General features: G+C 40.0%; 1 protein-coding gene and 1 long non-coding RNA gene across 3 annotated transcripts in view; both read right to left on the minus strand.

The window, feature by feature from the left end:
• The window catches only part of LOC310728963, a 73,231-nt gene extending 64,914 nt beyond the window's left edge, over positions 1-8,317 (minus strand). The window contains exons 1-3 of one of the 2 annotated variants that reach the window (XR_014534407.1): positions 2,980-8,317; positions 1,118-2,323; positions 27-573 (exon numbers count right to left, since the gene is read on the minus strand). This is a non-coding gene — a long non-coding RNA (uncharacterized lncRNA). Of the gene's footprint in view, positions 1-26; positions 590-1,117; positions 2,324-2,979 lie in introns of those variants that run through there. The other variant, XR_014534408.1, reaches the window with a different exon arrangement.
• A 1,248-nt stretch (positions 8,318-9,565) lies between these two features.
• Positions 9,566-20,777, minus strand: vps52 (VPS52 subunit of GARP complex). Its single transcript, XM_083545750.1, has 20 exons — positions 20,641-20,777; positions 19,313-19,397; positions 19,145-19,197; positions 18,813-18,888; positions 18,230-18,297; positions 17,438-17,613; positions 17,045-17,195; positions 16,830-16,930; positions 16,026-16,158; positions 13,942-13,999; positions 13,047-13,180; positions 12,720-12,875; positions 12,032-12,150; positions 11,792-11,915; positions 11,574-11,669; positions 11,369-11,476; positions 11,115-11,180; positions 10,917-11,028; positions 10,162-10,280; positions 9,566-10,038 (listed from the first exon to the last, which is right to left on the minus strand). Exons 1-20 carry the CDS (start codon positions 20,731-20,733, stop codon positions 9,892-9,894), a joined length of 2,175 nt encoding a protein of 724 aa, XP_083401876.1. The 5' UTR covers positions 20,734-20,777; the 3' UTR covers positions 9,566-9,891.
• Between the last annotated feature and the right edge of the window lie 703 nt (positions 20,778-21,480).

Consider the following 21,480-nt stretch of genomic DNA (forward strand, 5'->3'; position numbering starts at 1 on the left):
GTGTGTGTGTGTGTGTGTGTACCCACCTGCACACAATGTTTCTGCCTGTGAAAGATGGTCCTTCTGTCGTTTGCCTGCCACAGTAATGTACTTGTCCGTTTTCTTATAAATGATGCACAAGGCAGGAAGCACAGGACCTGCACAAGCTACTGGCAGCCTGTCATGGACCTGTTTCTTTTTAGGACATTCAGTTGTTGAGGTACTACAACTCGATGACATAGACTGGTCTTTGTGAGCATCTTGAATTTCAGGATGCTGTATGACAGGTTTCTCTGCCGCATCCAGGCGCTTTTTGTCAATAAAACGCCTGTAGCAAGTGAAATGAAACCCAGCGTCTTCGGGAACATTTTCAAATTCAATTTCTAGACAATGTTTGTATGTTTCTGCTATTCTCTGATTCTCACCATGCAAACCAAGCCACCGTTTGACGCCATTTCTGTATGTATCCCGTCGTGTGTGTGTGTAAAATCCTTCGTTTCTTCTTTCTTTATGGACGCGAGATGCATATTGCATTGTTTATAATCCTTTTTACGGAGTTTAGAATGAGGTCTGACTGTAATTTCCTCTTCTTCACTACTCAATGCTGACAGTTTTGGGACTTTTCGGCACCGGGGTACCAAGTCCTTTCTCCAGCCGACGTTGGCGACGTGATTTTCTGGGCCCCTTGGTCCCGCCCTGCAACAAGCTACTGTCCATGTCAGGCAACGGCTGCAGTCCCATCTTAGCTTGGGCCCGAGTGACGACTGGACAGGCTAGCTGGATGTTGGATCTCACTCGTTCTTCGTGTGTGTGTGTGTGTGTGTGTGTGTGTGTGTGTGCGCGTGTGTGTGTGTGTGTGTGTGCGCGCGCGAGCGGCGTGCTACCAGCATGTGTGTGCACCCACAGCGCTGTAGCAAGAAACAGAGGAGACGTGAAAGTATAGTGTGTATTGTCATGCTGACCATAGGCACAGTTCACTCTGTCACAGGGTGAAATATGTTGCGCTTCTATTAGGAGCATAGCGGTATTTTTGGGAATAGCCTGGCACTGCGTTCCTCCTCGAGATGCATATTGCATTGTTTATAATCCTTTTTACGGAGTTTAGAATGAGGTCTGACTGTAATTTCCTCTTCTTCACTACTCAATGCTGACAACAAGGGCACAGGCATCTTGGATTCATCGTTCCAAAAATCGTTCCACCTTATTGGTTGTGCTTCCTACATTGGTTGTGCTTCGCATCACTCATGATCAAAATATGATTACGCGATAAAGGAAATATTGCCAACTTTAAACACTAATAAAAAATAAACTGCTGGATTATACATGGAGAACTTGCTCAAAACCAATAGCTCTTTTTATTGGAATGGAAAGAATTTAGTGCCCCATATATGGGAACAGGATGAAACGAAAAACGGCTTCACCTTACAGCCCATAACAGTTTATTCCCAATATTCAGTGGTCTACAGGGATTTCAGGGACTCCTAATCTCATATCCAGGTTTTGGGACTGGCATAGGCAGGGTTTTCTCTCAACAATGTTCTATTTCCTAAACCAAAATGATAAGAAGGAGACAGTTTGAACTGCTATATTGCTTCACCCCAGATCTAAGTCTGTGACTTCCTTATTCCAGGGAATGCATGTCTTTTAAAACATGTCTAAAGATAAAGTGATGTATTAACCCATTGGTAACAGAGACAAACATGCGAGCTGTTGAACGTGCAGTGTTTGTGGTTATAACACAATCAGCAGATACAGAAGTGTGCTATTTTTTCACCCCTGAAAAAGAGAAAACTTTGTGGTCAATCGTCTATATTTACTCTGAAACAACATTTTCCATTACCCTGCCTGTTCGGTCCATTCACCCCTTACACTAGTGCAGAATTTGACTGAATTCTTTTTAGGATTTATAATGTAACTTACTTCAGACAAAATAACAAGTTTTATATAAAGTTTGTTCAGAGAAATAAACATTATGCAATTTAAAGTTATTTTGGTTGTTGTTTGTTTGTAAACAGGAGGTTTTGCATTAGAAATGTTCATTCGAAAAGAAAGAACAACTATTCACACAATATAAAACTACATATTCCATTTGACTGTCAGTCAGGTCTCTTCCCCATTTACTAGCGTTTCTATCCTTTTATACTAGCTCTTCACTACAGAGAGGGAATCAAAATATCCATCATAGTGTGGTATCAAGTTACCACAGAAATACTGGCTTCATAACATTCTCAAGTACGTGCAAAAATCTGTTTTGTTCATCAAAAGTTTTCTGCCTGTGCCCAAGACAAAGGTTTTTAAAAAAACGCTACCCTTTCAACACTCTAGCCCTGCTCACATACTGTATCTTAGGGTGTTTTCACACCTAGTTTGTTTGAGGCCTCCAAACGCTCTCGGAGCGGTTCAGTGTCTATATGAGAACAAACCAAGTGATCTCAGACCCCTTAAAAGGACCCAGAAGCGAACCGTACTCGGACCACCTCCAGAGGTGGTCTGAGAACGGTTCGTTTGTGGGTCCGTTTGTGGTTCGATTTGTTTGTGACATGTGAAAGCATTGAGGTCCCGGTCCGCTTTGCGTTTCGTTTCAGCAAATGTCCCTGGGGGCTTGCCATACCTGCAGCCGTGTTCCGTCACTGCTGAAACACAAAACTTTTCGACATGGCAGGTCGCGAAGTCGTGTGGTCTTATGAAGAAAGCTGTGCACTTATTGATATTTGTAAAGAGGATGAAATTAAACGCCAACTATTCCCAACACATAAAAACATAAAATTATTTATTCTGTTTTCCCAAAAACTGAAGGAAAGGGCCTACAACAGAACAGCACTACAATGTCGTGTAAAAGTGAAAAATTACGACAGAAGTACATGAGCACACGTGATCAAATTTCACAGAATTCTGGGTTCTGAGTTCTTATAAGGATGAGGTGTGAACACGAAAGGGTCTGAGATCACTTCAATACTAAAGAGGACCAAAAAGAGAACCCAGTTCTATATGTGAAAACACCCTTACTAATCTTCCTTAAAAATGACCCCTCAGGGTGTTTTCACATATAGTTCGTTTTAAAAGAACCAAACCCAGTTCACTTAAAGTGAACAGGACAGGAATCCTTGATTTCAGCAGACTCCCTAACGACGCATTTTATCACGTGTGCTCATGTACTTTTCTCGTAGTTTTTTCACTTTTACACGACATTGTAGTGCTGTTCTGTTGTAGCCCCTTTCCTACAGTTTTTGGGAAAACAGAATAAATAATTTTATGTTTTTATGTGTTGGGAATAGTTGGCGTTTAATTTCATCCTCTTTCCAAATATCAATAAGTGCACAGCTTTCTTCATAAGACCACACAACTTCGCGACCTGCCATGTTGAAAAGTTTTGTGTTTCAGCAGTGACGGAACACGGCTGCAGGTATGGCAAGCCTCCAGGGACATTTGGCGAAACGAACCGCAAAGCGGACCGGGACCTCAATGCTTTCACATGTCACAAACAAATCGAACCACAAACGGACCCACAAACGAACCGTACTCGGACCACCTCCGGAGGTGGTCCGAGTACGGTTCGCTTCTGGGTCCTTTTAAGGGGTCTGAGATCACTTGGTTTGTTCACATATACACACTGAACCGCTCCGAGAGCGTTTGGAGGCCTCAAACGAACTAGGTGTGAAAACACCCTCAGTCAATTGGTAACATTTTCATCCAGGAATTTGCCGACCATTTTTCCAAGACTCAAGCCACAAGAGAATTGTTTTTTTTTCCACCCAGAGAAATGCACATGCTGACTATCAACCAATTATGAATTATAGTATACAACCTGAGCCTTATGCACACAAATCCACATCCCTAAATACAGTAGCCATTTCAGCCTGTTTAAAAAAGAAATCAACAAAGTTATGTACAGATTAAACCTGCCCTGTCACAGTCACATTCTCATTTTTAGTGGTGGAAGAAATCTAAAAGCATGTAGTTGAGTAAAAGTGGAGATACACGAGGTAAAATATGACTCCAGGAATAATGTCCCTTTAAACTTTCACTTGAGTGAAAGTACAAAAGCATTTGCCTTCAAATGTACTTAAGTATCCAAAGAACTATGATTTATTATGGCTATAATGTCTTATAATTCTTTATTACAAGACTCTTTGCCTAATCAATTCATATGTGGAAAAAACAATCTAACACTCTATTAATAGAATAATATTAATGAGTTAAACACTGATTGATATCTAATAAATTATCATGAGCCCAAAAACTTCAAAAGACTTCAAAAAATCGTGCAAATGAGGTCACGGGTGTTGTGGCAAGTTAGAGTCAGGAGTTTCTTCATCATTTATTCCTCTCTAAATGTTCTGCTTGCGGTTTAACGCACACTGAACTGTATGTTTGTGATAAGTAGATACCACCAACCAGCAATGGTGGTTCTAGTTTGAATGAAGCCCTGGTGAACCACACAATGACCATCTCTCCCATTGATTAGTTTTCACCAGGTGGTGACCTATAAAGCCCGGACGGACATGGGAACATGGGGACGGACATCACTTAGCCGACGCTCGCGTCATTCTTTTGGTTATTCCCTTCCATGTTTTTTGATGACCCGTTATTGACCTACGCCCGTTCTGACTTTGAGTTTGCCCTGTCCCGTTTCGACTGGCTAGCTGATTGTAAATACTCACTGTATTATATGGTTGTAAATATATGTACATATGTTTGTTGTCTTTTTCACCGGTAGTATGGGTGTGGCTGCCATTTCTGTTTGGTTTTTGTTTCTTCCCTGTTTTCGGTGATAGACCTTTTGCATGTTTCCCCCTACTTCTTTCCTATTTTTTTCTGAATTAGGCTCCTGAGGGTTTAGACCTTTTTTATCATCCACAATTTAAATTTGTTTTCTGCTCTCCTTACTGACGTGACATCACCCAACCCCCACCTCTCCTTTCTGGGTGTATGAGTGAGGAAACTTCTCCGGGCGGTGGGTGCACACTCCGGTTCCCCCCAGGTTTACTGACTGACATGATATAATAATTGATGCGAACGTGCAAATGAGTAGTAAAAAAATACAACAATGAAAGATTTTTTATTTTTTATTATTTTTTTTGCTTCCTCCTGGGAAGATGCCGTGATTGGTGGCTTGCTGCGTTCTTGACCAGTTAAGTTTTAATCCGCTCATAAATGACAAAAAATAATAACTTTGTTACTGTCCACCGCTGCTCATTCCCTTCATTCCATGGCTCCTGACTTTTTTGTTACCAGTTGTTCTCGGCCCCTTAGCCCCTGGTGTTTCTTAAGCTAGCTCTCCCACGCCTGTAAATGTTAATGGTTAGCCTGAACAATGATTAGTTGTAAATGGATTATTTTTTTTTGTTTTTGTTTATATTTTGCAAGTTTGGGTTTTGCGCATTGTTTGCCCATGACTATAAGCTCAGTATTTATGGTACTGCAGAGATTTAAAACATGCTAATTTACAAGGATGACACAAAATTAAAGAGGACTTGGAATAACAGAAAATAATAGACTGAAAAGATGTCTGAAAAGATCTGATATTAGCATTAAAAACACAGTATGCCCAGTAGCCATGTCCCATGAAGCATATAGCTGCACATTTCCAATATTTTTTTATAGGATTTACCAGACCCCTTGTCCAGAGTGACGTACAGAAGTGCTTTGAGTTTCTAGCAAAGAATTTTTCCATAATGACCACTCTTTAGCCTATAAAGATATTAACAGGCTTCTTATTTCACATTCAGGCTCAGTACTGACATAAGCAGTGCTTTACTCAACAGAGCTCTATTTTATTAGCAATAATGATTAAAAGCAGAAAGGGTTTGAACTGCTGTATTTGTTCTGTTGCAATTCAGCCCCAAGGCTGCTGAGAAGGTGACCTTAGGTGAACACGTGGAAGGTGTTCCTACATGTTGGAAACAAAAGAAGTAAAGCTCAGGGTGTTTGCACAGAACCAAAATGTAACAAGCGTGTAAGAACATAACTTCTTAGAAGCTCCAATGTATAAATTGTTGTACTGGTTCACAGGAAATGAATCTTTGTGCCTTGCTCAGCATTTGTGGTTATTAACACCATCAGTGGACAGAGAAGTGTGTTTTTTCACAACAGCAAGAAAAAAAAGAACTGTGGTAATTCACCTATATTTACCCCATATCTCTAACTACAGTTTCCATTACACTTTCTATTTACTTCAACCCTTATACCAGTTCATGTTTTTTTCTTTTACTTAAATGTCTGGATTTTATGGCTTTTAACTTTTGTCTTAAGACTGTTTATTTAATATACAATTGTATGCAAAAGCCCTCCTCTATAAAACATGGTATATCAAAGACTTCATCGATTATTACCTATTCATTTATATTGCTGGTATGACACCTAAAATCCAAAATACACCAACTGTCAAGAAATACATTCTATTTTTCATGAACACTTACATAAGCCGTTAACATTTAACCTTTGACCTTTCACCTTCTTTCTGCATCTACTGCTGTTTTTGCGCTACATTGTGTTTTTGTTCACAAATACACTCTTGTTAATAGTCCTCTTTTGCACATCACTGTATAACCATATACAATAGGTTTACTGGTCAGCTTTATTTTGTGTATCTGTCCCACACTGTCTTATGTCTGCACTGTTTGCACTTGGTTGTACATGATGTGGTGAGGACACTCACTTTAGTCCTGAGCTCTGTGTACTGTTATGTATATTTTTGTTGTTTAATGCAGAACCAGGGTTCTGGAGGAACGGTCTCTCATTTCGCTGTGTACTGTGTCAGATATATATGGTATAAATGACAATAAAAGCTTCTTGACAGGACGAGATGATGCTGAGGTTATGTATAAGCAAATAGAAATGAGACCCAACACAATATACTGTATACTGTAACCCTGATGCCTTTAACCATACCTGAAACACAAAACCCTAAAGGTCCCAAAATGCAAAAGATAAAAAAGAGTAAAACTGCACAGGTTGTGGCTGGAAACTACCATTTCTCATTAAACCCAAAGGGCATAGTTTGTATCTTTTAAAAACAAGTCATTTAATGAAGTGCAGGCCAGAGAGTTTTACTTGAGCTGTTGTGGCTGCAACATTTTCCACGCTAAATTGCAATGAGGAAAATCACATAACTATCCATTCTGAAGTTTGGATGAATAAACCTTCATTATGTATGAAATGACTCTAATTTCACACCACAAACGAATCGAATCGCCTCTATATCAGTACAGAGACATAATTTAAATAAAAACAGAGGAAATAAATCCTCTGTTTTGAACAACACCGCTCCTCTGTGGTATACAGGGATTTCAGGGACTCCAAAACGCATATTGATTTGGTTTCTCTCAAAAAAAACTTTATTTCCTAAGCCAAAATAATTAAACGGAGAGCGTTTGAACTGCTATTTTTATGTTTCACTGCAGATCACAGACCTGTGACTTCCTTATTCCAGAGAATGCAGGTCAGAAGTTATGTATGTTTAGTAGGAAGTAACTTATCCCATGGAATAAAAATGTAACTTTATAACTACCTACTCAACAGTATTGTAACAGAATGATCAATAATAAAATAAAAATGAGTTCAACTCTGATTTAAAACGTGATGTACCTTCCCCTTGGTAACAGAGACAAACGTGTGAGCTGTTTAATGTGCAGTGTTTGTGTTTAATAACACAATCAGCAGATACAGAAATGTGCTATTATTTTTTTCACCCCAGTGAGAAAGAGAGAACTTTGTGATCACCTATATTTAACCAGTCTGTAACGACATTTTCCATTACCCTGCCATTAACCTATACTGTTTTGAACAACACTGCTTCTTAAGTTCACTAAAATCTGCACTTTGCTGACAGCCTGATCGACCCACCGCAGTCTGTTAATAATATCCTCCACTGATGTTACCATTAACTTCACCATACACACCACTCTCTCCCACCTCTACTGAAAGAACACATGTGAGAATGCTATCTGTGGATTATAGTTTAGCATTACACATCATTCTGCCATTCAAACTTAATATGAAACTTTAGAAAATGGACCTGGGAAGCTCCCTGTGTAGATGGATCCTACACATTCTATTAGGAGAATGCCAGCTGCTCACCAGCATTATCACTTCTTTACTGACAATCAACACTGAAGCCACACAACAATATGCTTTCACACTCTGATGCCTTTCCCCACAACTGAAGCTAAAACCACAACTTCTCATGCATGCGACTTGAGCTATTTTGGCTGCCAAACTTTCCACTCTAAAATAAATTGGTGCTCATCGCATGTTTAAACATCTACAATGAAAGTCAGATGATTAATACTTCTTGATACACTGAAATTAGCTCTCAAGTTGGCATCAAATATGACTGCCATGCCGCAAGCATTTTGCATGCCTTGTTTTTGGCAGATCTGTTAGGACATGGACGCTTCACTTGCACACTGCAAACTTGACTTTGTTCCTTGATGCCAGCAAAGTTTACAAACACTGCGGTGGAGCCCTTTGTCTGGGTTTTAAAAGCATGCACGGAAATGGCAATCATTCTCTGGACAACAAATATTGCAAGCTGAAAATGCAAATCTCCTGCTAATGCAAGACCAAGGGACTGTCTGCATTAAAGACCTCACAAAAACCAGGATGTCTGCAAAGGTTCCAGACTCAGTCTTGACGCATGCGGTTCTCTGTGCACCATCTTGTAGATGAGCAGAGGGGGAAGGGGTGGGGTGCTTGTTTTAAAATCCACAACTTGTAGTGTTATTGGAGACATGTATGTACACTCACAGTGTAGCACATGTACAGTATTCTTTTGAACCTATTCACCTATTGGGTGCAATAAAATTATTCAGTGTGTAACATTATATAACATATATTACAGTGCTGTGAAAAAGAATTTACCCCCTTCCTTATTTATTTTATTTTTTTATATTTGTCACACATTCAAGTAAATAGAAGATAAAAGATTATTTAATTTATAACAGGAAAAAAGTTGACCAATCCAAGTTGGTGGTTTCATGACAGTTAACAAACATGTATGTAAATTTTTATAGCCAAAAACACGTGCCTGCACATTCTCATTTATTAACGCACATCATGTACATAAAGAAATTTCAAGCACGTTAATATACTGCCGCCATTTTGATTTTCGTTTATCTCGATCATCGGTTATCTCGATGCTTTTTGACCCCCTAGGACATCGACATAACCGGGTTCCACTGTATATATAATATTTAATTATTGTATGAACATGTGATACATCAACAATGAAGGAAACATCATGAATGGACTTTCACTGTTACCCAAATGACGATCAGTTCCCTTCTGGTTCCTCTCAAGATTTATTCTTTATACCATCTCAGGGATTTTTCTCCCTCACCACCATCAACTTTTGCTCAATCACTAGACATAAACAAATATGGACATTCATCTGACTGAGGAGAATTGCCTCGTGAGCTTTGTAGTGTCTCTATAATGTATTTTGCACCCTTAACCAACACTCACATTTTCATCAATATAAATTCAAATTAAATTCTAATTATTATTAGGCTGAACTCATCAATCAAACTATGAGATTTAAACTTAATAATGAGCACTACGTGTGAAATTTATTTAAACCCACCACTTTAGTTCATTATTCAGAAATGTTTTTATTTAATCAGGATTGAAATACCGATGTGATTCAGTCGATCAGGCGTCGAGTCTTACAGCAGTTCAACACATTATTAAGATCAATTAAATATTCACAATGTGGTCCCTCTTCCATTAAATCAACATCACTGTGTTCATGTACTGTATAATAATATCTTATTTACATTCTCCAGAACCGAACCAAAACAAGATAAGGAAAGAATGCGCTTAGGTCCTTCATCGCTCCAACAGGTGCGAACGTGTGTGTGCGTGTGTGTGTGTGTGTGTGTGTGTGTGTGTGTGTGTGTGTGTGTGGTAGTGTTAAAAGTTTGGTTTGTGTTTCTTCACCTCCACCATGAGATGGTGCAGGTTGATGAGCTCGGAGCGCACAGCCAGGCTGCGGAACGTCGGCTGGGACAGGATCTTATGGAAGCCATGATAGTACTGAATGAGTTGCGTCAGCGCCCCCTAGTGAAGGAAACAAACACATGCACACACACAATTTAATTGTTTAATCAACAGTGCTTCAGCAATGAATGAATGAATGAATAAATGCAAAATGAAAGAGAAAGAAGAAAAAGAAAAAAGTGCCTGAATGATGCTGGTGCCATTTTTAAAGTTGGTGAAGCAGCGCATGACGTCCTGACTCAGAGCTTCCACTGACTGCTTCCACGAGCTGGAGAAACCACGGACCAGCTGTGTGATACGAACTGACACACACACACACACACACACACACACACACACACACACACACACACACCAGTTACTCACAATATTATATAATATACAGAATATTAAAAAATAAATAATAACCAATAAGAAATGAACAAACATATAGAAGTGAGAACAGTAAGATAAATGTTTTATTATACTGTTATTTGATGTTAATGCAAAATCAATTAAATAAAATATTTGTCTAAGAAAAAAACATCTAACACATGCACAGAAATCTGCTATATGGACTAAATTATTAGCAAAATAAATTTTTCCAATTATTATGAATTAATAACATTTCCAATAATAAACCCCTAAAAATTCCACAATTCAAGAAATTGTTTGAAAATGTTTGTTCTTTGTTTCGGCTTCTCCCATTAGGGGTCGCCACAGCGGATCATCCGTATTCATGATCCGCATGTTCGATTTGAATTGTGGAAATTGTGAAATGTGAAAATCCGGCTTTATTTTCAGTGAACAGCGCAGTTAATTAACTCGGTAATTATTTAATAAATTAATGATTTGATTTGTGCAATAAATGTAAATAAATGATTAGCACATTCAAAAACAGAGGTTGTGTTGATAACAAAAAAAAATACTGAACAGAGAGAACATTCAGCTCTCTTCACCTTCATCATTCTTCAGCTTGTCCAGCTGCCCTTTCTCTATCAGAGCCTCGCTCTCCTTCACAAACGTGATCATGCCTCCAAACGGTGGGGCGAGGATCTCCTCGATGAACTCCTATCACACACACACACACACACACACTACAGTAACCCTTTACTACAGTTACATGGTGATACTAGCTAATTATGCCAACATTATACCTGTGTCCTGGCCAGGAGGAGCTGCTGAAATCCTTCCACCTCCTTACTGTCATCTGCTGCTCTCTCCTGCAACACACACACACACACACACACACACACACACACACACACACACTTATAGTGGATAAAGTCTTCAAATTACATAAGGATTTTATTAATGCACTGTGTGTGTGTGTGTGTGTGTGTGTGTGTGTGTGTGTGTGTGTGTGTGTGTGTGTGTGTGTGTGTGTGTGTGTGTGTGTGTGTGTGTGTACCATAAGAACCCCCAGCAACATGTCGTAGTTGTTGATAAGGAAAATGAGTTGTTCTCGTCTGGAGGGAAATTCAGCAGCCATCTTTAACACAAAATTCTCCACCTCGATCTGAAACACAGTTTTGCAGAAATGTAAATACTTATTTTGCTTCTATGGTGTGTGTGTGTGTGTGTGTGTGCTCATGTGTGTGTGTGTGTGTGTGTACCTGTAGTTGTCCCAGCAGGACGTTGGTTCTCTCGTTAGGGAACGTCTGGTTTATGCTCACTACAGCAGAGGAAAACTCAGCATAGCGCCGAGTGATCTACACACACACACACACACACACACACACACACACACACACTTATTTAAAATGTACCAGATGCTCTATTTTCTGTGTGTGTGTGTGTGTGTGTGTGTGTGTGTGTGTGTGTGTGTGTATACGTAGTGTGGTCTGGTGTCTAGCACTCCGAGTTTTTGAGGATCTGTATCCCGAATGCTCTGGATGTTCATCTCCAGAATGAGCTCAAACCTTGGCCATAACATCTCCAACACAGCCTCCCAGTACCTACACACACACACACACACACACACACACACACACACACACAAGCTTGTGTCATAGTTCTTGTCAGCCATCAGGTTGAAAAAGTGTGCGTGTGTGTGTGTGTGTGTGTGTGTTACTTGTCAAGGGCGGGGATGTTCCTCTTGGCCGTGATGTTTTTGAAGCGGAGGATGATGTGGATGCACAGAAACACAGCGATGCTGTCATAGCAATCTGACACGTATGAAGCAATGTTCTTCTGCAGAGAGCGAAAGAAAGAGAAGTTTTTTAACATGTCTAAATTTAACATCATTAATCAATTCCATAATACCGAAACAGTTTTTTACTTTTTTATCCCAGTTCCAAAAAAGTTGCGACACTGTGTAAAATGTCAATAAAAACAGAATGTAATGATTTGCAAATCTCACAGATCCAATTTAAAAAGAAAAAAATAGGGTAATTTTATTAGGGTAACAGCTGGAAAAACTCTGGACTAAAGAGGAGAGGGATCATCTGGCATGTTAACGGTGCTCAGTTTAAAAAGCTGCATCTCTGATGGTATGGTTGTGCATTAGTGCATAAGATGGTAACTGGTTGTTACACAGTGGTAAACATGGCCCAGTCCCAACCCTTTCTTCAAATGGTATATAATCTCAGGTTATTTATGAGATTTGCAAATCGATGCATTCTGTCGTTATTTAAATTTTGCACAGTGTCCCAAACTTTTTGGAACTGGGGTTGTATAAGTGTACATATATAATGTAGCCAGGTGTGTGTGTGTGTGTGTGTGTGTGTGTGTGTGTGTGTGTGTGTGTGTGATGACTGTACCATGAACATGCTGAGTGTTTTGCCCATGATGCTGTTGAACAGATCCAGGGCTGAATTTCCCGTCACCATGAAGAAATCAGACAGGAAGAGGAACTCACGGCAGCCGTTATCCAACAGAGCGTAGTGCTGACTGCGGAACAGCGTCTCGTACGGGTACTGACACACACACACACACACACACACACACACACACACACACACACACACACATTTTATACTTGATGGGTATTTGAGCTTCTCTCTACTCTCCTATGTACCTGCAATTATATATAACAGAATAAGTGAAAAAATGGACAGAAGGGGGAGTGGGGGGGGGGGGGTCCTCACCCTGGAGTCTGCACGCTGTACCGCGTGTGGGATCAGGATAGGACCCTCAAGCTCAGCCGGGCCCAGCACCGCCCCCCTCTGACCTAGAGTGAAGATGGTGTTCCTGCTCTTCAGAGATGGTTTGGAGAAAAAACCTGCAGTGGTGTTAAAGATTCACCTCCACACTGTGTTACATTCATCCACCAAATCATCCGTCTACACATTACACTACTCTTATATTTACATCAGACTTTTAGGTGCTTCAGAGAAATCCAATCTTTACCTCAAGATAAATTAATCTAAATAAAAAATCTTTTTCAGGAAAATAGTGCTACAACTATCAGCACTCCTGTATACAGTATTTAATTATCCAGAACCAACACTTGCTGAAGGGGTATGTACCAGTAGGTGGGGCTAAACAATAAAAGCATGGAAACTCTTAATTTATTGATCAAACATATCCCAATTAAAATGTGGATACAATCTCATTAAGCATGTGTGGGAAAAAAAATAACTCAAGCAGAAAAAAGGTTAATGTGTGTATTATTGAATATGTGTGTACATATAATAATAAAATGTATATTAACACGGGCCTTTTCTAAAAATAGCTCACTATAGCGCCACCTACCAGTGAGCTGCATCTAATTTTTTTGTGAATTTGAAAATGACAATATCAAAACATAGATGACTAGATATTAATAATATTATTAATAACATTTAATTAAAGGTAAATTAAAGGTAAATTGAGCAAATTTGTTATTTCAGAACTTGTGTGTTATTTTGACTTGTGTGTATCAAACTGGTAGCCCTTCACATTAATCAGTACTCAAGTAGTAGTTTCAAAAGGTTGGTGACCCCTGTTATAGAGCCTCGTTGACCTTCTCAAACTTTAAACTCTAAAAGTGGTAAAGGATATCTTTCTTGGCTGTATCTTCCACACCCATCAGATCATCTTTATCCGCTACGTCTTCATACTGAGGAAGCGATCAAACAGCACTGATTAATCATATAATCTGTGGGTATGTTAAGATTCTCCACCTTTTTTTGGTAATAGACCCCCAGAATATCCTGAAAGATTCTAGCAGATCTCCAGCATCACACCTGTTTACATCCTGGTCAGTTTGAATGCTGGATTGTGATTGGCTGGAAGGAGTTCAGGTGTGAATGCTGGATAGTGATTGGCAGGAAGTAGTTCAGGTGTGAATGTTGGATTGTGATTGGCTGGAAGGAGTTCAGGTGTGAATGCTGGATTGTGATTGGCAGGAAGTAGTTCAGGTGTGAATGTTGGATTGTGATTGGCCGGAAGGAGTTCAGGTGTGAATGTTGGATTGTGATTGGCCGGAAGGAGTTCAGGTGTGAATGCTGGATAGTGATTGGCCGGAAGGAGTTCAGGTGTGAATGCTGGATAGTGATTGGCCGGAAGGAGTTCAGGTGTGAATGCTGGATAGTGATTGGCCGGAAGGAGTTCAGGTGTGAATGCTGGATAGTGATTGGCCGGAAGGAGTTCAGGTGTGAATGCTGGATAGTGATTGGCCGGAAGGAGTTCAGGTGTGAATGCTGGATAGTGATTGGCCGGAAGGAGTTCAGGTGTGAATGCTGGATAGTGATTGGCCGGAAGGAGTTCAGGTGTGAATGCTGGATAGTGATTGGCCGGAAGGAGTTCAGGTGTGAATGCTGTATTGTGATTGGCCGGAAGGAGTTCAGGTGTGAATGCTGGATTGTGATTGGCCGGAAGGAGTTCAGGTGTGAATGCTGGATTGTGATTGGCTGGGAGGAGTTCAGGTGTGAATGCTGTATTGTGATTGGCCGGAAGGAGTTCAGGTGTGAATGCTGTATTGTGATTGGCCGGAAGGAGTTCAGGTGTGAATGCTGGATAGTGATTGGCCGGAAGGAGTTCAGGTGTGAATGCTGGATAGTGATTGGCCGGAAGGAGTTCAGGTGTGAATGCTGGATAGTGATTGGCCGGAAGGAGTTCAGGTGTGAATGCTGGATAGTGATTGGCCGGAAGGAGTTCAGGTGTGAATGCTGTATTGTGATTGGCCGGAAGGAGTTCAGGTGTGAATGCTGGATTGTGATTGGCCGGGAGGAGTTCAGGTGTGAATGCTGTATTGTGATTGGCCGGGAGGAGTTCAGGTGTGAATGCTGTATTGTGATTGGCCGGAAGGAGTTCAGGTGTGAATGCTGTATTGTGATTGGCCGGAAGGAGTTCAGGTGTGAATGCTGGATAGTGATTGGCCGGAAGGAGTTCAGGTGTGAATGCTGTATTGTGATTGGCCGGAAGGAGTTCAGGTGTGAATGCTGTATTGTGATTGGCCGGAAGGAGTTCAGGTGTGAATGCTGTATTGTGATTGGCCGGAAGGAGTTCAGGTGTGAATGCTGGATTGTGATTGGCTGGGAGGAGTTCAGGTGTGAATGCTGTATTGTGATTGGCTGGAAGTGATGAACGTGCTGCTCACAGTATAAACAGCTTTAACCATAGTAATATTCAGTGTGACAGCTATTGTACACATTTCCTAAATAACCTTACTGAGCTCCATGGAGAAGTTTTACACAAGGTGGAACCCATATGGTGGAGCAAGATGAATTGGCGAACTGGAGAAGAAAATATTCAGTAAGAAATAAAATTTTAAAAAAACAGCAGCAGGAGTTAACTCCAACAGCTTTATAATGCTCTGACTAACTAATAACTAGTTATTATGTGAATATATGTAATCTGACACTACTTTATCTCTGGGTGTGATTCAGAGCAGAATTGTAGATGTATCAAGCTGTATATAATGCATAATGAAAATTCAGCATTATTATTATCCATGCAGTCAGTTTTTCTCCCCAAACATCAATAACAGCTTCAATGCTGTGAAGTGACTATGGTATAAGGTGAACGGCTATACTTTCTTCTTTACCACCGTTTAGTGCACCAACATTCTGTAACACCTCACACCTACAGTGTTTTCAACAAAAAGTCTATTGCAGATCTAATAGAAGAACGTTGTTCCTTACCTGAACTTTGAGCAGTCGGCTGCTGTAGGACTTGAAATAGCTGTAGTAGATCTTGCTCATGGTGTCCACGTACTCATCCCGAATTTCTTTTGCTACCGTCCTCTCATTGGCCAACAGGAACTGGTAGAAGAACCTGTAGAAGAACAGGACATCAATTACACACATACAGAACACACACACCATGACACACTGATTATTCTAAACTTCTAAAATTACACAGCACAGTAGCATACACACACTATCACCAAAGGTATTTGGTCACCTGGTCATAGGTTTGGTGTGTGATTTTTGAGCGTCACATTCCACATTTATTCCCAATTTACTCTTATAGTTCCCTCCACTCTTCTGGGAAGAGTTTCCACTAGATTTTGGAGTGAGCTTATGGATATGTGTGTTCATCAGCCACAAGGGTGTTATGAAAGGCAGGTTTTGATGTAGGTGAGGAGACCTGGGGTGCAGTCAGTGTTCACATTCAATACATCCCAAAGGTGTTCAGTAGTGATGAGATCAGAGCTCTATAGCAGACCACTCAAGATCTTCCTCTCCAAAGCATGTACACCAGATCTTCAAGAAGCTCACTTTGTGCACAGGGGCATTGCCATGCTGGAACAAGTTTGTGTTTCTAAGTTTAAGTGAATGCTAAATTGTATTATAGCGCCATCTAAAGACGTCCTGTACAATTGAATTCCTCCAGATTTGTGGTAACAGTTTGGAGAACCAGAAATAGCAGGAAAGGTCAGGTGTCCCAATACTTTTAGCAATATATATATCTATTTGATTTTTTTTCTGTGTATCTACACACACCTGTACTTGAGGAGTGTGTTCTGAGGAATCTGGTAATTGGTCATGGGCTTTCTGAACGAGTAGATCTTCTGCAGGATGAATTCACGGATCTTACTGACCGCCTGAGGATGACACACACACACACACACATACACACACACATTCATACACGATAACACACTAATTACATCACTTGTTCATTCACACAAGTGTGTGTGAGTGTGTGTGTGTGTCACCTTGATCTTGAGGCGATCGACGATGTCCTGGATGTCTGCGCAGGCGAGCGTCTCTCTGAAACTCAGTTCTTTGGCGAAGTTGATCTTATTGTTGAGCTCATGAAGCTGCTCGAGGAACTGCTGCTCTGTCACAGGGCTCTCTAATATCACACTGCACACAGAGAGAGAGAGAGAGAGAGAGAGAGAGAGAGAGAGAGAGAGAGAGAGAGAGAGAGAGAGAGAGAGAGAGTGAGAGAGTGAGAGAGTGAGAGAGTGAGAGAGTGAGAGAAAGAGAGAGAGAGAGTGAGTGAGTGAGTGAGTGAGTGAGTGAGTGAGTGAGTGAGTGAGTGAGTGAGTGAGTGAAAAAGAGACAGGTAGGTAGTCCTTTGAGAATTTAAACGTGTGTGTGTGTACTTGATCATGGTGCTGGGTACGAGCAGCTCGTCCACCAGTTGGCTGAGGTGACTGCGTACAGCCTGTCTGTTCTTCAGTCTCACACTCATACTGACTGACTGCTGCTGCAGCGTCTCGATCTCACTGCTGATGGACGACAGGTCTGCCTGGAAACCGCTCAACATTCCCTCCATCCTCTACACACACACACACACACACACACACACACACCTGATTCGATCCACTAAAACAGGCAGAGCTTAAATTCAGCTGCTGTTAGGGATGATCTTTCAGTGTAGTTATTAGGGGTGTAACGGTACACGCATTTCTACCAAACTCGTTTTGATACAGTGCACATGTGTACTGAAAATAAAAATAAGTGAAAAATATTGAAATATTAAATACAAAATAAAACACACACTTATATAAACATCTGTGTTGCCCAAATGGGGTCTAACAAAATGTTAACTATTTAATATTTATTTGATTGTTTTTAATCTAATTTAATCGATTACTCAATTTAATAAATATAATAAAAAAAGTATTTTGCATTCATTTAATTTATTTTATTTATAGACATTTTATTTTTTATTAAAATTGTTTTTAAAATGTAAACTGTTGATCATAATAATAGTTCATAATAATAAACTGTATTATCTAAAAAAAAAAAAAAAACAAGCAATTATATGTTTTGCATTTCTTCCCCAGTAACTGAACCGAAAATAAACCGGACCATGACTTGTGTGTACACCAGTGAGTTTATCACATAAAAAAGTAGGAACGATGCGATTGGCTTTGATCACATGATCTTACCTCCAATATGGAGTCACAGGCGGTGATCTGGTTGTGTAGTGACGCGATGTTCTGACTTTCCTTAATGTCTGTACACGGTCTAGTCAAGGGTTCGTTATCATTAGGGGCCCAGCACCAGACATACAGACACAGTCTTTGTTCATTCTTACTTTCCTTCTTCGCTTCTGCAGTGTGGGGAAAAAAGCTGTGAGATTCATTATACTGATTGTCCAAGGAACATTCTGACCAAATTTGGGTCAACTGTTTCCAATGCTCTAGCGCCACCCACTGGATATAACTATTAGTCAAGCATCACTGAATCGAGTTAATTACCATCTAATCTTGGTATTTGAAGTTTATATTTGCTCTTAGAACTTGTTCATCACTCAGTTAGGCAGTATCTCATCAAGGACTTTACACAATGACACACACCTTGGTGCAGAGATTCAGGACCATGACCTGAGGTTATGCACCAAATTCCGTTCCAACGCCACCTACTGATCGAAAGTTATAATTACATGCTTCATTTTAATTCTGGATTCTGGTGACTCCACAATGTTTCCGTGTTGTTCTGTGGTGCTGCGACACGGTTGGGTGAGGATACAGTCTTTAATGGAGGCCTGTTCAATGCGCTGTAGCTCCGTCTCCACCTGCTTGGAGTACTGACGCAGATCCACACCCTATAGAAGGAACAAAATAACACACATCCCTGCTCTGAATGAATCAGAATGATAGAATATGTCAGTTTTAGGAACATTACTGATGGTAAAGTGGTGATTTGAACACCATCAGTGACCAGCAAAGAGTCTTTTATTGGGGTAGGTAATCAATTATGCTCAGACAGAAAAGTTCTAAATAGAGTAGGACACTAATTAGCCGGTGTGTGACGTTTGATTGGGAAAAAACTCTAAAACACTAAAAACTTTATTCTCTGACCGTTCTGAGAGCTTCCTGCACCAGCTCGTCCTCCAGATTGGCCTGAATGTGGACTGAAGAAAAGAAAAAAAAGACACCTCAATAAACACACTCTCATACATACACAGTGTGTGTGTGTGTCTGTATGTGTGTCTGTATGTGTGTGTGTGTGTGTGTGTAGGAACTTACTATCCACTTCGTCCAGAATGAACTCATCTGAGGCGAGATCCAGATCCCCCAGGTTCAGAGGAGGCACGGCGTCAGCATCTGACTTCTGCATGAGGAAAAGAAAAGATAAAACAACAAGCTAACACTCGCCTGTCCACCAAGTACAGTCACCTATAGACTATCTACAGCACAATATCATCATTCCCTGAAAATCTTTACCTTCTGTCACGTGACATCCTGACACATACATTAAATAAATTCAAACTTTTTAACTGCATCTACACTCATCGATGGATCCTCAGTGGAGATCATCAGAAGCCCACACACCCATTATACACATTCTTGACACACTCTTCTCACACACACACAATACTCATTTCACTTCACACACATGTCATCAGCACCACCATATTAATATATGATCATATTAAACTGTTTACATGCTGTTCTGCACGTCTTCATTGCTGCTACTGTTGTTTTTGCACAACATTGTGTTTATGTTTACACTGTTGTTTATAGTCCTCTTTTACACACTGTACTGTAGAACATATTATACCAGTAACCCTCGTTTATAACCTATACCCCTAGAATGGACTAAAAACACTGAGGTACTCTATTTATTTAGAAGACATGTCTATTTATTGAGGAAACATCTACAGGATGATGCTGAGGGTGTTTCAGGAGACTGTTGTGGTCAGTGCTCTCCTGTATGAGGAAGCAGGCTGAGAGAGGCAGACACTAACACAATCAACAAACTGATCCACAAGACCAGCGATGCTGAACTACACAACAAAACACCGGTCAGTCTGAGGAGGAAGTTCAGTGACTGACTCATACAACCCTGTAGTCTGACTTTCCACCGTCTGTTTTTCACTGATGTTATAAATCTATTTTATTCTGCTACACTTTTAATCACTTAATAAACACCTGAATATTTATTTTTATTTTAATTTTAACATTTTAATATGAGAAACTGCAACCAAACAATATCCCTATAGGATCATTACAGTATTTTGATGATGGACGTTTCCCAAACAGGATTTATAAGTATTGGCACCCCTGTCTCTCTCTGTCTATAAGAATGAATGAACACTATGTACATTCATTACCGCTCTATTCAGTCATTTATAACCCTGACACAGCAGGAGAAATCAGGTAAAACATTAATGGAGTAATATATAATGTAGAAAGTGTGTTTATTGCTATATGAAAGTTAATAAACACGTTATAACCGCCGCTTCTATGCTAATCACCGGCTAGCGAGCAACCGAGTCTCAATACCCGAATTAAAAACACCTAAATCATTAAAACATGTTTATAAATGATCTGTTAATACATTAAATTCACACCTCGTCCTGTAAATAATCCATGGCGGTAGTAGAGGTGACACCTGCGGGTCCTTCTGCTGCAGGAGCCTCAGCTGGAACAACATCATCCGCCATTTTAACCGGAAATACAAAATAAAACTACACGAACGAGTCCCTCTTCGTTTCCGGTTCGGCGGAAACCATGTAGTTAAAGTGGATCCGCACTTTATAATATTAATTAAGTGTTCATTTAAACTGTCACTTCAGTAAAATTACAAGATTTTACCTTCAAATGTACTTAAATATTCAAAGTAGTGATTTATTATAACTATAATTTTCATATGATCATTTTTATCACAAGACTCTTCACTTAATCACCTCAGTTTATGTGTTAAGACTCGAATGTGACTCTCAGCACACTGATCTATTAATAGATTAATATTAATGACTCAAACACTGATTGATTTCTATTACAATCATCATGAACACAAAACCTTCTACTTAATAAAACGTGTAAATGAGGTCACGTGTGTGGTGGTGAGTTCGAGTCTGGAGTTTCTTCATCATTGATTCCTCTCTAAATGTTCTGCTTGATGTTGAACTGATGCTGAACTGTATGTTGGTGATCAGTAGATTCACCGAGCGCCGATCAGAACACGTGTAAAACAGAGCGTGCGCTTGATCCTGATTGGTGACTCGCCGCGTGTTTCACCAGTTACGTTTTTATCCTCGTTAATAAAAAGAAACGACTGAATTCACATAATGTAGTCGAGTAAAAAGTCAAATATTTGAGTTTGAAATGTAGTGAAGTTACAGTATAAATCTCCCTGAATGGAAACACTTCACTAAAGAACAGATACGTGAAAAAACTACTTAAATACA

The sequence above is a fragment of the Silurus aristotelis genome (genome assembly GCF_946808225.1).
Source record: "Silurus aristotelis genome assembly, chromosome: 7".
Classification (NCBI taxonomy): domain Eukaryota; kingdom Metazoa; phylum Chordata; class Actinopteri; order Siluriformes; family Siluridae; genus Silurus; species Silurus aristotelis.

Bases quoted from the DNA above. Each gene is read 5' to 3' on its own strand.
- vps52 (XM_083545750.1), bottom strand. From the start codon at position 20,733: ATGGCGGATGATGTTGTTCCAGCTGAGGCTCCTGCAGCAGAAGGACCC. The intron at 19,198-19,312 runs GTAAGTTCCTAC...TCTTTTCTTCAG, and splicing joins CATTCTGGACGAAGTGGATA to TCCACATTCAGGCCAATCTG. The intron at 18,298-18,812 runs GTATCCTCACCC...GACCGTGTACAG, and splicing joins ACAGGCCTCCATTAAAGACT to ACATTAAGGAAAGTCAGAAC.